The following is a 14740-nucleotide window of genomic DNA, read 5'->3' on the forward strand; positions in this document are numbered from 1 at the left end:
TAAAAAACAAATTATTTTTCGTTCTAAAACTGTTTTACTGGCAGCAAGTAAAACAGTTTGTGCAGAGACAACTTAAAAGAAATTAGAGTAGTTGGGCATGTAAGAAACAAATTAAAAGAATAAAAATACAAAAAAATTAGCTGGGCGTGGTGGTGCATGCCTGTAATCCCAGCTACTTGGGAGGCTGAGGCAGGAGACTAGCTTGAACCTGGGAGGTGGAGGTTGCGGTGAGCCGAGATCATGCCATTGCACTCCAGCTTGGGCAACAAGAGCAAAATACCATCTCATAAAAAAAAAAAAAGAGAGAGAGAATATACAATGTATAATCTTTTTTTTACCAAGAGTAATCAGAACATTGTCTTACCTATTATTGTATGAATTATTTATTAGGTTGCCTGAATTACTTTCATAAAATTATTTGATTTTTTACTACTATTTTATTTTTTCTAATTTCTTACAGAGAAAATGGTTCTGCAAAACAATTTTTCCATGTAAAATTAAGAATTTCAAGTTAATCTTAAAAAAATCAGAGATAAAATTAAATTTAATTCACAATCCACTTTGTATTTGGAAGAAAATGATGACTGTTTTAAATTTTTTTATGACGAAGAATCTTGAAGCTAAGAGCTGCCACAGCATTCTCATAACAATTTTCTATTTATTTAAATGTATTGCAATATTTTACAAATAAAAGTGGTGCAGTTTGTTTTTTTTTTAAGGCAAAATTATGTTAGCTACATTTTCCTTCATTAACATCACTATTTACCCATCGTGGCAACTTCCTGAGTCTACTTTAATATATTCAATTACACTTAATTTTAGTATGCTTACATTTAATATATTCTATTTTAATAAACTGGTGACCATTATCTGGCTTCCTTGAAAGTACTCCAGTTACATTACATTTGGGGACCACTGAACAAAATCCTCAGTCTCACATATAAATGGCATTTAGAAATACGTATGTTTTTGGCAGACAGGAGCATTCCAACACAGCCCTTCAAAGAAAATGACAAGAATTTTAAAAACCACTTCACTTTATTTGAGTACTAGGTAGTTCAACTCTCATTCTACCAAGATAAATATTATGAGAAAAAGATCAAAAGGACTGTATTTTATTTAAAAAACTTTGGAATGCAATTTCTTGGGCAATTCCTTAATATACTTAAGTTAAAAGAAATTTCCAGTCATTTTCATCTCTTTACAAGATTGTTTAAGAATGACTTCATCCCAGGTGCTGACCTTTCAAAAAAAATTCAATGTCAATTAACAGAAGTCCAAAAGTCTTGAATTTTTTTAAATGAAAAAAATATACATACATGCTGGCAAAGATTATTTTGTTTTGACTTGTACCTGGGAATTCAGCCTGTTCAACTGGGATTGGGAAGTTTCATTAATTTGCTGTAGCTCCTCTTTCTCTTGATTAAGTCTCTCTCGATCCGATCGTTCCTTTTTGAAGTCTTCTTCGTATATTTGCACCTAAGAAATATTAGCTTGCTGTTACTATTAGCTTCCTTTTCACTTAAGCCATTTAAATGACTTTATTTTAAATGACTGCTGCCTACTCCATTATTGTAAAGAACCCTCCCAACTAGTGTTCAGTGTCACTGTTTTGGAGCAAGTCATCCATCCCTAACACAAGGGCTTTGATGTATGAATACTGCTTGAACTTCTAAAAGACAGTTTACTGACAATAGCTGTTAAGTGATGCCACTAAATACTGACGTGCCCGTTTCCAGACATAAATTATAAGTTGAATGCAAAAAAGAAATGAAACCCTTACATATGTGGAAAAGCAAAGCATGATTGTTAAAAGGTATTCACAAATTTTCCCTTTATAAGTTATTTTGGATGTATATCATAAATAATAGTAATATTTGAGTGGAACATCTCTTGAGAGGCACTCCAAATATTTGAGAAAAGTGACTAAACTAAAAACAAAAACAGGTTTAATTATTGTTACTGTTTTCAACTGACTTACTGTTGACTGAAGGTTAGCAGACTGGTATATAAAGCTATGAAAACAAATGAAAGGTAAGGAGTGAAGTAAAAACATTCCTCTAAGATTCTGATTTCAATTACTACTTATATTGGAACCTATAGCTAGATTTTTATCTATTAAAACTAATGCACATTACACTTTCATCACTAACAGCCCAACAAATTTTAACTAAAGGTTTATCAATTTTATTGTTCTAAGTCGACAGCAATAGAACAAAATATGCAAGGGAAGAAATTAAAAATTTTGTATAGATCTACATGCAGATACACATATTACATTTTTAAGGCTTTATTCACCAGAAGCACTGAAGGGAAACTACATCCAGCCACACTGACATTTTGATGATTTTTTTGGTTGAGAACTGACATTCATTTCCAGAGACAGTTAAACTAATGCTCTGTAAACAATTACCAGAGGCATTTTAAATGGGAGGAGCCCGTCTGATTAGAATTAAACACTGGCAACATCATCACTTTAGTCAGGTAGGGGCCAAGATTCCAACTCAGTTTCTTTGTGCATTTAAACCCTTTAGTGTTTCATGTGGCACTTGGTGATGTAATGATTGCGGGTGCCTGATTAGAAACGTGCACAGTTAAAATATTTATGGAGAAAGTCAGCAGTAGAGGCACTGCAAAACTACGGAGATGGATTTTGGTCTTCCCACAGGGATTATGAAAAAAGAGTATCTGTCACTGTAACAGATATGAATCAAACCATTATTATAAACTTTATGTGTAAAAGTGACTCTTGCACGTGGTGTACCTTATATGCGAGTTCCGAAGATGTCAAGTGTTTTGAACATAAGCAGTACTTTTGGTTTTTGAAGAAATCCTGGCTAGCACCAACAGTTACTTTAGGGGTTGAGAGTTTGACAGAGCTTTAAGACTGTGCATATTACCCTTATTCTCTTCGTCGGTTTATTTTTCAGCTATGTATTTTACCCTGAATATAATGAAGCAGATTATTCAAGTAAAATTGACAGAAGAGAAAATCCAACTTCACCATCAAATGCTATAAAATTTTTAGATCTATTCACAGGCTACTTCATATGAAGCAATAACAATAAAGTAAATAGCAACAATCATAACATAATTGCTGAATTTTTCCATGTATTGCAACAAAAATCTTTGTAATTAGTACTTGCTCAGGGCAAAACCAGTCAGTAAATCATACCCAGGGACATCAGAAAAATAATGCTTTCCAGCCCTTTGTTCTGTGACACCCTGTCTCCCATTGCTAATATGTTACTAACAATGTGTGCCTCAGGGACTGAGGTTCCTTTATGTATCCTGTATTTATCATTATTGCCATGAACCATTCCAGATTTTTCTCTACATTAATTTAACCTCTCACATAAAAAGAGACATGATATGCATGGTCGGCCCCTCAGCTAAGTGAATTTCAGCAGATTGATTAAATTTAGACACAGGTAGTTTAACCAATACAGTATCTCCACAGCCCTATGCTGCCAATAGATACATGAGGAAGTTGTAGAGAGTGCATCCTTACTCTTGCTGTCCACTTGGCAATAGTGCGTGAGGTTAGGTGAGTGGGGAGGAGAATGCTCTTGTGCATCAGTGAATTGCTAAGTGGTGCCATCCATACACGGGACTAGCTGAGAAACCTGGTTTCAGTGATTATAATAAGTACAAAGTATTTTCTTTAGAACTGCTCTTATTGTGCGAAGGCCTAGAGGCTAGCAACTACAGAATCACCACTCAGCTGCTACCATTTTCTGAAAAGGTCCAGAGTTGGAATTAATAGTGTTCTTAAAATAAACCACGTGGCTGGGTGCTGTGGCTCACGCCTGTAATCCCAACACTTTGGAAGGCCAAGGCAGGTGGATCACGAGGCCAGAAGTTTGAGACCAGCCTGGACAACATGGTGAAACCCCATCTCTACTAAAAATACCAAAAATTAGCTGGGCTTTATGGTGCACGCCTGTAATCCCAGCTACTCGGGAGGCTGAGGCAGGAGAATCACTTGAACCCGGGAGGCGGAAGTTGCGGTGAGCAGAGGTTGCACCACTGCACCGCAGCCTCGGTGACAATGGGAGACTCCGTCTCAAAAACAAAAACGAAAACCATGTCTACGTGAAACTCCCTAGCCCCAGTGCTAGTAGAACCTCACCCAAAGGTTAATTGGCGTGCCCCTCTTTTAATTGTGTGATCTTGGGTAAGCATTTAATCCATCTGAAACTCAGTTCCCTATGTTCTAAATGTTGGGACTGAACTAGCTGATCTGTATTCTTTCTATCAAGCTTGAAAATTAGATAATTCTACTTAAAATAAATGCAAAAACCTTTGACATATTTCTAGCAGCAAGACATCTAAAAATGCCCAAAGAAGCATGAACAATGGGCAGTATGTTCTCCACAGGATCATGCCACTTCCAGCTTCTCACCTGCTGCTTCAGAACTTCCATCTCTGTTCTCATCTCCTCATGGCAGAATTCCACTCGAGACTTCCTCAAACAGTCCTCGGAAAATGAACACTTGATATTCAAGGCATCCTGAAGAGCCTACGTAATAAGATAGGTACACTGTTGATCTAAGATTTACCACATGGAATGAATTCTTTTATAATTGTTACAATCATCTCAAATGCACCCACAAATATGCATTTCATGTTTAACGCTGCTTACATAACCAAGTAACTTTCTTCTTTCTGATTTTCTCCTATATGTATTTTTTTTTCCAGAATCTCTGTCTTTTTTCCACGATGATGCTTATGTTAGTCAATCCTCATTATTATTTAGGCTTTGATGTTGGACCCTCCTCCTCCACCTAGCCAACTATGAAAACAAAATCTGTATCTATAGACTTTCTCCAGATTCTCTGCTTCAGTCAAATGTATACACTTTCAATGATGCTCAGCCTTAGGGAAAATCAGAGGCAGCAAATATGCCCATCCCTTGGTACTGACTCCCAGAGATGATGAATCAGTAGGCTGGAGGGTATGGTTTGAGAATTTGCATTCTCAGAAGCTGGTGCTGCTGGTCCCAGGTGATGTTTTGAGTAATATTCTACTATATAACTATGGCATGCCTCCAACAAGAGAGAGGGACATCCACAGAAATGAAAGCCCATGCAGATTCATTATCTGTTAGCTCTGTTGCGCTGCTCTTCTGCTCTGGCCTAGCCACAGTCCTGTTTATTTTCTGTTAAAACATTCATTAACTCACTACCGAGTGGAGAGAGTGCCCTGCTTTCTTGACATCCAGTATAAGTTGATGCTTTTAGCATGACATGAGGAGAGGAAAGAAAGAAGTAATACCTGTATTCACCAGAACGATTATCATCTTTAGTCATTAGCTCATGATGGGCATATCATTACATTATGTTTGGTAACATCATATGAAAGACATTGCCTCTATTTTGAAGACCTTTGGTTCATGATAAGTTCAATAAAAATGACTTCCAAATATTGTGACAGAACACTTCTCATCCTGGTGTGGCCTCAGAGACCACAAAATGACTACTTGCTCATTATCAAATGAGTCCTCTGTACAAAAAGAAAAGGTTCATTTTCAGAGATCTAAGAATAATTTGCTTCTGTATTTCTTTAGTAACTTCAACAGCGTCTATTTGGTGATATTAGTGGTAACTTACTCCACTGCATTACTATATAATATGGTCATAAAGGTAGGAAAAGAAAAGCAAATGTGTGGTTTTGAGTATGTGAATAGACTGGGAATTTCCTAATAGAATGTCTTAGAATATACAAATACGGTCTAGCCTGATATGAATATCATTTTTTTTCAGGAAGTTGTAAGAGAAAAAAAGAGCTTTTTTCATCCTTCAGGGAGAATTTAAAGAAACAACAAAAGTAGTTTAATAATTTATGTTTTGTGAGGATTTGTGTTAAGCTCTAGGAAGTGTCAGAATAGTTCAATTTTTTTTTTCAACTGGTGAATAGTAGTAAAGAGAATCTAGGGTGGGATGGGCCAAATGGATTATGGCAATGGAATATGCTGGTTCCTTATCCTACACCTGGGAATAGACTACTTTTGTAGATCTTGTTATTTGAATTTTCTGATCTACTTTTCATGCTATTTGGGATCCTAGAAATTTTGTAAATGAGTCATAAATGAAAGATGAGTCTAATAGATATTTATTCCATTTTGGGCTTTCCCAACTTCCTTGAACAAACACCTATAACCTATTCTAGAATATTTACGATTAGTATGGATATCCTAAACAGATCTACTGAGATGTTAGACAAATCAATTTTGCCCATGGGTGGCACGAGCTGAGTAGCCTTAGGTAATTGTTTTCACTTTGGTTAAACATCTGGCTTCAGGAGCCTGATAAAAACAAACTCCTAGGTATATTTCCCTATTTTCTTCAATGCAAATGAATTGAATAGAGTACACGTAATTGTGTGAACTTCTAAAAACAGTATGTTAATTACAAAGCTGACATATTACAAATTTTTTCTGAGTGAATGGGTCAGCAGGCATTCAGCTTGTACATAGAGGGTAGGCCCTGGATTCCATGCTGTGATGGAAGGTGTGCAAAATCAGCTACCAAAATCAACATTTTGAGTAACTTTTGTTTATCACATTGGTAAGAAGGAAAAGAAAAATATTCATTGTAAAATAGAAGAACAATAATATCTTACATTAGGTACCAATACCCATCTTAAATAACACAAAAATCTACTGTCATAACTCATCACTTTGTATCTATACTTTTAAGGGACAGCTTAAAGTATAGATGTGGGATGAAATCTTTTCTGGCTTTAAGCATCCTTTTATTTTTTGCTCACTACCCATAAGTAATGTATTATGCCTGTTAAAGCATGAATTCTGGGTCCAGAATTGTCTACCAAACATATTATATACTAGTTAATTAAATTCATCCATTCACCCATTCAATAAATATTTAAGAACTTACTCTGAGCAAAGTCCTGTTCTAGGTATTCAAGATAAAGCAGTGAACAAAACAGAAAAAATTCAGAACCACATTACGACATTGCCTGAGTCCCTCTCTCCCTAAAAATACATGTTAAAGTGATATTTTACAAATGCGTTGTTATAAAGATGGATACATAATATATGAAAATGTGTTTTCAACCCCAAAGTTTATTTTTTCTTCTAATTTTAAGAGAAATTAAACATAAACATACTTATGGGTCCCTAACAATACTATAGGTCTGGCCACTGTGCCTCTGGTGCCTAATGGAGGAGTTGGCACAAAAATCCTACCTTCATGGAACTAACAACCAAGATTAGTAGCTAGAAAACAAATAAAGTCATAAAAGTTAGACATTATTTATATATTAGATAGTAATAAATTCCAAGGAAAAATTAAACCGGGAAACACCAGTAGTATAGTATGTAATTTTAATTAGGATAGCCAGAAAAGTCATCTTTGAGAGGTGACATTTGTATAAAGATCTGATTTTACTCAAATTATTTTTTCTCGTTGAGATTTTATAATTATAAAATCATAAAATTTTAAAATGTAAAATTTCGTGTAGAATTATTAAATTATATAATCACCGGAATGATGAAAAATTATATTTTTCTAACTTAAAACAATTTTCTGTGAACTACCAATATGGATACACAAACATGAAGAGTGTACATGGACATGAGCAAAAATACAGCATTCTTGGCTGTTCTAATATCTACAAGGTTTATATCTTTGTGTCTACATTTAGGGAAATTAACTAGACAATGTAAGAAAACTTGTAACATGGTATCAAAAATGGGAGGATTTTAAATATAATCTCAATTATTTATAGTTCCTCTAATGCATTTGTGCAACATTTTCTGGAAAAGAAAAAAAGGTGAAAGATAGATTTTGTGCCGCATTTGTACGTCTGAGCATGGTTTTTCTGTCTTAGAGGATAAAGTATATTGTTTATGAAGTTTATCCTCATTTTCCCATTTTCTCCTGAAGAATAACTTGTCCCACACACAGATCTACTACAGGATCACATTTGCAAAGCATCCTATCAACTATGCAGGCACATACTTAATACTTTGAGGATCTTTAAATGACATCTCTGAACACTAGTAAACTACAATCATGGGCATGTGGTCCAAAATACAGGGGTTGAGCACCTGTTTCAAGTCCAATCACCTACTCTTGTTTCAGAAGACAATTTCTGTTGCTTTTATCATGAAATGTCTAGTTGAGAGAGGCATATCTCAACTCAACCATGTGCTAGAGCATTCCTATGTTCCACATATGGGTTGGCTCTTGGAAAAGTCCACAGTATAGGATTATTTTTCCTGAACTAGTTAGCGACCCATTCCTCCAAAACATGAATGAACTAGTCCATAAAACAACACACACACACACACATACACACCTGCATGCACACATGCACACTTTTCCTCTCTCTGACTTTAAAGTAGGTTTAAAGTAGGTTTTAGGCTTGCACTTGAGAGAGCTATCATCTCAGCCTTGGATTCGGCATTTAGCATGCTTCCTTAGAGTGTGTTTCACACCCAACTCCATAGTGATCATTTTAAAGAGCAGTTTGTTTCCTGAGGAAGCTTTTGCGGTTGACCAAGAGATACGTTATTGTTCGCAAACACCCACTTGCTTTATGTGGTTCTTCAAACTAAGAAATGTTCTTACTGTCTCTGTAATTCCTCCTCATTTCTCTTTTTCATGATGAATCTCTGTAGGGACAAAAATTTCCTAAAGCCTCCTTAGCCAAGTATGGCTGAAAGCTGCAGCTAGGAGTGATTTATAAAATCACAGATAATTTCTTGTGCAAGCCTCCAAGGCTGGGACCCACACTGCAGCCTAGATTTTGTTGTGGCTCTCAGTAAGAATGTTTTATGCCGGGACTTCTCATTTTAATCTCCCATGCTTGACCTGACTGATACCTTATTGAGGCGTTTTATTTCACATTCGTAATGTTCCTTTTCCTTGTTTGCAAGAGTATTTTTGTCCTTTAAAAGTTTATTCTCTTCCTTCAATTCATGTAATTCTTCATTTAGGCGTTCCTTTTCCTTCTGAAGTTAAGACCAAGAAAAGAAAATAAAAGTCAGTACAAGTCAAATGAGATGATATTGTAGGAATTCTGATATATCAGCCATGGCAGGCAGATTGAGGGGTCACCCTTCTGAAATACAATAAAAACAGGACCTGCAAGACTTTAAACTTAATGTTCCATTTGAGCAATGTTCTTTGGATGCACACTAGAATTAGGATTGAAGGAATCTTTCTTTTATCAGAATTTACTGAAGTATCTTAGAAATTTTGTGACCCCAGGAAAAAAAAAATCAAAATTCCCAATTCTTTTTTTTTTTTTTAAAGACGAATTCTCACACTGTCTCCCGGGCTGGAGTGCAATGGTGTGATCTCAGCTCACTGCAACCTCCGCCACCCAGGTTCAAGCAATTCTCCTGCCTCAGCCTCCCTAGTAGCTGGGATTATAGGTGCCTGCCACCACGCCCGGCTAATTTTTTATATTTTTTAGTAGAGACGGGGTTTCACTATGTTGGCCAGGCTGGTCTCAAACTCCTGATCTCGTGATCTGCCCGTCTCAGCCTCCCAAAGTGCTGGATTCCCAATTCTTACTTTCAATTGTCAGATAAATGGGTCTGCAGGATAAGCAAGTCCCTATATACTGTTACTAGGTGATGGATAAGTGATTAAGAAAAATAGCTGAAAGTCTTAAAAAGAAAAAACTCTCATTGTAAGAAAACAATACTAAATATCTCAAAGCTCATTCCTGCATCATTCTGTATTAGAACGAGGGAAAAGAGAATAATCTTTAGGCCAATAAGACCTTTCATTACAGATCATTATTTAGAGCACTCTATTGTTGTGATTATTATTTTTAAAAGGTAGAAATCAACTAGTCCAACTGCCACCACTCCTCCAATTTTAGATGACAATCTAAAATTGTCATCCAGAAGTGCAGCGTTTTAAACAACTGAAGGTTAGCTGCTTAAACATCAACAGGCTCTGGATTCAGACAATATCTCCTACCTCTTAATTTTGTATAATAGATAGCAAACATTTTGTGAAGTAAATTGGATTCTTAATGAGATTGAGATTTTAACCCAGTAAAATAAATATTGCAGAAAATAGGTAACTTGACATGCAAAAATAGCTAATATATGTGTTAAAGTGTGTTATTTGAGTAACTAATATTTCCCCATATGATTATTAAATTTAAGATATCCGCTTTAGGTAATTCATTTTCTTTAAAAGGGAAAATATTTCTATTTGCTTTTATTTAAATAGAATGAACATATACACTTAGAAAATAAGCCAATTATTTTCTAATTTAGCATAATTTAAGAGAAAATTATTCCAATGAGATAATGGTCCCAACTGCATTGAGGGAAAAATTACTCAGATTCCTGGCTAGAGTGTAATTGGAAAAGGAAATGACTGCTACATGGCAGAAAGGGAGTGTTGCTAAACTCTGTTTTCCTGACTCACTGTGACAAAGACATCCTCAGCAAGATAGGAAAACCTGGACTGGCATTGTCTGCGCTAATTTCAGACATTGCCTTAAGATTTGTACATGTTTTAAAATATTGCCAACGCCTCACGATATCAGTGATAAGATTTCCCCTCAGAGTCTTTACACTTTGTTTTTTCTTACTATACCTAAAATAACGAGGGGCCATTAGAGTTTAAGGTTTCCTCCCATTTTCTACAATATTCATGAAGTCCAATAATTGAAAGTAAAACCAGGAAGAAAAAGTGTTCTTTAGGAAAAGCTGTCATCTCAATTGTCACCATCCAGTTCTCAGCAAGGGACTGATAGAGCTTTAGAATCTGGAGGTTGGGTTCAAGTCCCTTTTTATCAACGTGGGCAATTCAATTTGTTTACATCTCAGCTTTCTCATTTTTAATATAGCAAAAATAATATTTTACTCACAGGTGGGCCAAGAATGTTAAATGAGATAATGAGGACGAAGGCTTTAAAAAATGTCATAAATTTATGGTGACAGAAGTAAGACCTCATATATAAATCTCTCTGTAAGCTTGAAAAGCTACTGCACAAATACAAGGTATTGCCATATTATTATTATGAACCCTACTAATAAAAATAATAAATACGAATAAAAGCAAAAGAAAAAAATAACTTTCTCCTAGGCTGAAATGCCCTAGAGAGTTAGCAAATTTATGGATCCGTTTTCTTCTTCCTGGAAGGGCCTGGGGAATGACTGTCTGCCTATTTATGCAAACCAGGAGGAAGCCGGCAGAGAATCTCCTTCCTTCTTAGTCTAGAGAAGTGACCCTTGTTCATGGCTCTTGGGGACTTGCGTAACCCATGCACCCTTGCACATCGGTCGTTGCTCAGTAGTGAGTTGATTTTAATAAAACGGTAGGTTTTCTACAGGAAATCCCCCCGCCCCTTTGCTTTTACTTGGATCCTCTGGGCTCGAGGACCCGGGCCCCGCCCACCTCCTCCCGCTGCAGCCGGTCCCGGGTCAGGTCGCGCTGCCTGTCTTCCTCTCTCTGCCTGTCGTCCTCTCTCTGCCTCTGATGCGGATCCTTCTCCCGCGTGCTGAGGAATCTTTCCGCGGCGTCCAGTTTCGTCTTCAGCTCTGCTACCTGAGGAGGTCGTTCACAGACAGCTGCAGATACCTTCTGTGAAGCTCACAAGACCCTGGATTTATTCCCAGGCTATGAACTTTGGCAGAAACGCCCCACCCCAGGACGTCCCCTAAGGAGAGGTTCTAGCTCCCACCGTCCCGAACACAGATCGGGATACTCGCGTTTCAAAGGGAGCTTGGCCTTGCACCAAAACAGCCTTCTTTTCTCCAAACTACCCAGCTCTTCCTTCTTTTCTCCAAACCACCCCTACTTCAGAGGGGATAAAAGACTTAGACCATACCCAGGGGAATCTGTAGGTTTGTCATTCTATTCTCAACTCTCCAGGTGAGCCTAGCCTGGTCTGGAAAGGGCAATGAGGGGCAGCAGGTTAAGTAGAATATGCCTACACCAGAGAAAAACAGACATGGCCTTTAATTTATCAGTAATTTGCAGCACTTGACCTCCTACTAGGTGCCAAATCACTCTGATGACAGAGTGACAGGTCCTCAGAGTGGCCACAGTCCAGAGGGAGAATCTTAGAGATGGATGCATCTTCCAAGATGGAGATTATAGCCATCACTAACACTGTCTTCACACACCTGCGAGCCGTTCGAGAAAGCAGCTTAAGCATTCTCTCTGGGATCATCATCTTTAACATTTACAGACCCGGATTGCCCCAGCAGGGATATTGCAAGGCTGCCTGACCATTGCCTGGTGCAGCAGGAACATTATCCTGCACCTTCTAAATTCAATACTTCTGGGTAACGAAATGAGGAAGAAAGGAAAAATGCTGCTATATTATAATACTCATGGTCAAGTTTCTTAATACTGAATTATTTAGGGGAAAGTACTTGCTCTTTTTATCTCTTTTTGAAAATAGAATAATTTTAAATTATAAATTGTCTTTTATGTATTAAAGGAGGTTTTCTTCCAAAAGCCCCTTTCTCACCAGAGCTTCTTGAGAGCAAATATGCTTTAGATGGAAGAGGAGGTTGCTCCATTTTTACTCACATTTTCACTGTTACCACCATTTGTTTCTCTATTTGTGGAAAATAGGTCATGCTATCTAATTAAAGAATTAGGGCTAACCTGGCGTAAACAGTATGGACTTTAAACCATATCTCACCTCACATATAACTTTGTGTATTTGTGGCTTCTAGTGACAAAGGTAAGGCTGGGATACTCTGTGAGCCACGATAAATGTGCACAAGAACTCTTGAGACATCACTGGGGGCCATTTTTGCACCTTTCTTTAGCTATTGCTCAAGACAACTCACTGACACCGTTCATTAATTTTCAGTGCCATGAGACCAATACTACACTTAGCACCCTCCCCATCATTTTCCAACAGTTGGCTATCCACAAAGCTCTTTGTAGCTGAAATGAATGAGACTCTTCACACAACTGGCCCCACCAGGATAATGGCTTTAAAGAAAATACCGAATAGAGAGAGGTATTTACCTTTCTTTCATATAACTGTTTCATACTTCTAAATTGCTGATCCCATTGCTGGTTAACTTCCAGGAGCTGAAATCATTAAAATTTGGTGAATCAACAAAGAATTTCTGCCCATTTGGAAGTTTGGTCAAAAAGAAATTACTTTCTGAGCTTATTAAGGTTTTAGAAGCCATGGATGAAGACAATATTTTTTTCCATCAAGTTCTGATTGCGCTGGGATGATTAAATTGAACACACTCTCACTGTTTATAGCTGGTTCGTATATGAAAAACTACTGGCCGGGTGCGGTGGCTCACGCCTGTAATCCCACCACTCTGGGAGGCCATGGCAGGCGGGATCACTTGAGGTCAAGAGTTGGTGACCAGCCTGCCCAACATGGTGACATCCCGTCTCTACTAAAAATACAAAAATTAGCCGGAAGTGGTGGCATGCACCTGCAGTCCCAGCTACTCGGGAGGCTGAGGCAGGAGAATTGCTTGAACCCAGGAGGCGGAGGTTGCAGTGAGCCGAGATTGTGCCACTGCACTCCATCCTGGGCGACAGAGTGAGACTCCATCTCATGGAAAGAAAAGAAAAAAAAGAAAAGAAAAGAAAAGAAAAACCATTAAGTCTCAGGTATATCTTGACAAGTCAGCTGAACAGTTTATCAGTAACTTTTAACTTTTTTTAGTTATTTGGATTTTCATTTTCTTTGTTTAATCCAACCACAATCTGATAAAAATTTGTAAGTATTGATGATTGTCTGTAAGATTTCTTAATGCATGAAGGTTCTTTTCCCAAACTTTTTTGTATTTTTCTTTGTGCTTACACTGATTATAATGAAATATTTTTTCCAGCTCTTTTAAAGCAGAATTTATGCTAACAAAGCCTAGGCTCCATTAACTGATCATGATTTTCTTGCAATAATGTGTTTTAAAAGATTAACACATGATTTATAATAAATACTCAACAAATAGGTAATATCACCATTTTGAAAATTTAGATTTTCAAGAAATTATAGTTTTGTCGTAGGACAATATTTAGATGCATTTTAGGCTACAAATAATTTAAAGATCTTAAGACTATCTGCTAATTAGAAGGCAGAAGAAATGCTATGATATGTGGTTGGCTTTTTCTTGGGGAAGTTTGTAGTTTTCTGCATTAAGAGAAATTCCAATGCTTATCTATAGGGAACAGACACTGAGAAGACAGTCATAATAACTAAAAAGTAGCAAAACTTTCTCCTAATTAAAAAGCAAACTACTGAATCCAGAGTGGCAGTTACTAGGTAACTCTTATGCTGAAAATACATATCATTATTTAGTATGAAACTGTATAATATTATTATATTGAGAGTTACTCTGTTGGCATTTTAGGGATTCCCATGTGTATACTATAGTAACATTACTCTGCCATAGTTCAATAATTTTCCAGAAGGTCACAATATTCTTCAAGTATCAAAGAAGAGTAGAAGGCACCATGCAAGAGAACATGAAAGATGTAGTACACAGAATGAATTAGAAAAGGAATTACAGGCTGGGCACGGTGGCTAACTCCTGTAATTCCAGCACTTTGGGAGGCTGAGGTGGGCAGATGGCTTGAGGATAGGAGTTCGAGACCAGCCTGGCGAAAATGGCGAAACCCCATCTCTACTAAAGATACAAATATTAGCTGGGCGTGGTCATGCACGCCTGTAATCCCAGCTACTTGGGAGGCTGAGGCACAAGAATCACTTGAACCCTGGAGGCAGAGGCTGCAGTGAGCTGAGATCGTGC

At 37.2% G+C, this 14740-nt stretch overlaps 1 protein-coding gene across 1 annotated transcript in view; it reads right to left on the reverse strand.

The window, feature by feature from the left end:
* The window catches only part of TNIP3 (TNFAIP3 interacting protein 3), a 51927-nt gene that overhangs the window by 14802 nt on the left and 22385 nt on the right, over positions 1-14740 (reverse strand). Inside the window, exons 4-8 of the mRNA XM_055384469.2 lie at positions 12990-13055; positions 11397-11546; positions 8852-8980; positions 4406-4522; positions 1354-1479 (exon numbers count right to left, since the gene is read on the reverse strand). Of these exons, the coding sequence (XP_055240444.2) occupies positions 1354-1479; positions 4406-4522; positions 8852-8980; positions 11397-11546; positions 12990-13055 (588 nt within the window). The remainder of the gene's footprint in view (positions 1-1353; positions 1480-4405; positions 4523-8851; positions 8981-11396; positions 11547-12989; positions 13056-14740) is intronic.

Source organism: Gorilla gorilla, chromosome 3, assembly GCF_029281585.2.
Source record: "Gorilla gorilla gorilla isolate KB3781 chromosome 3, NHGRI_mGorGor1-v2.1_pri, whole genome shotgun sequence".
NCBI classification, from domain to species: Eukaryota; Metazoa; Chordata; class Mammalia; order Primates; family Hominidae; genus Gorilla; species Gorilla gorilla.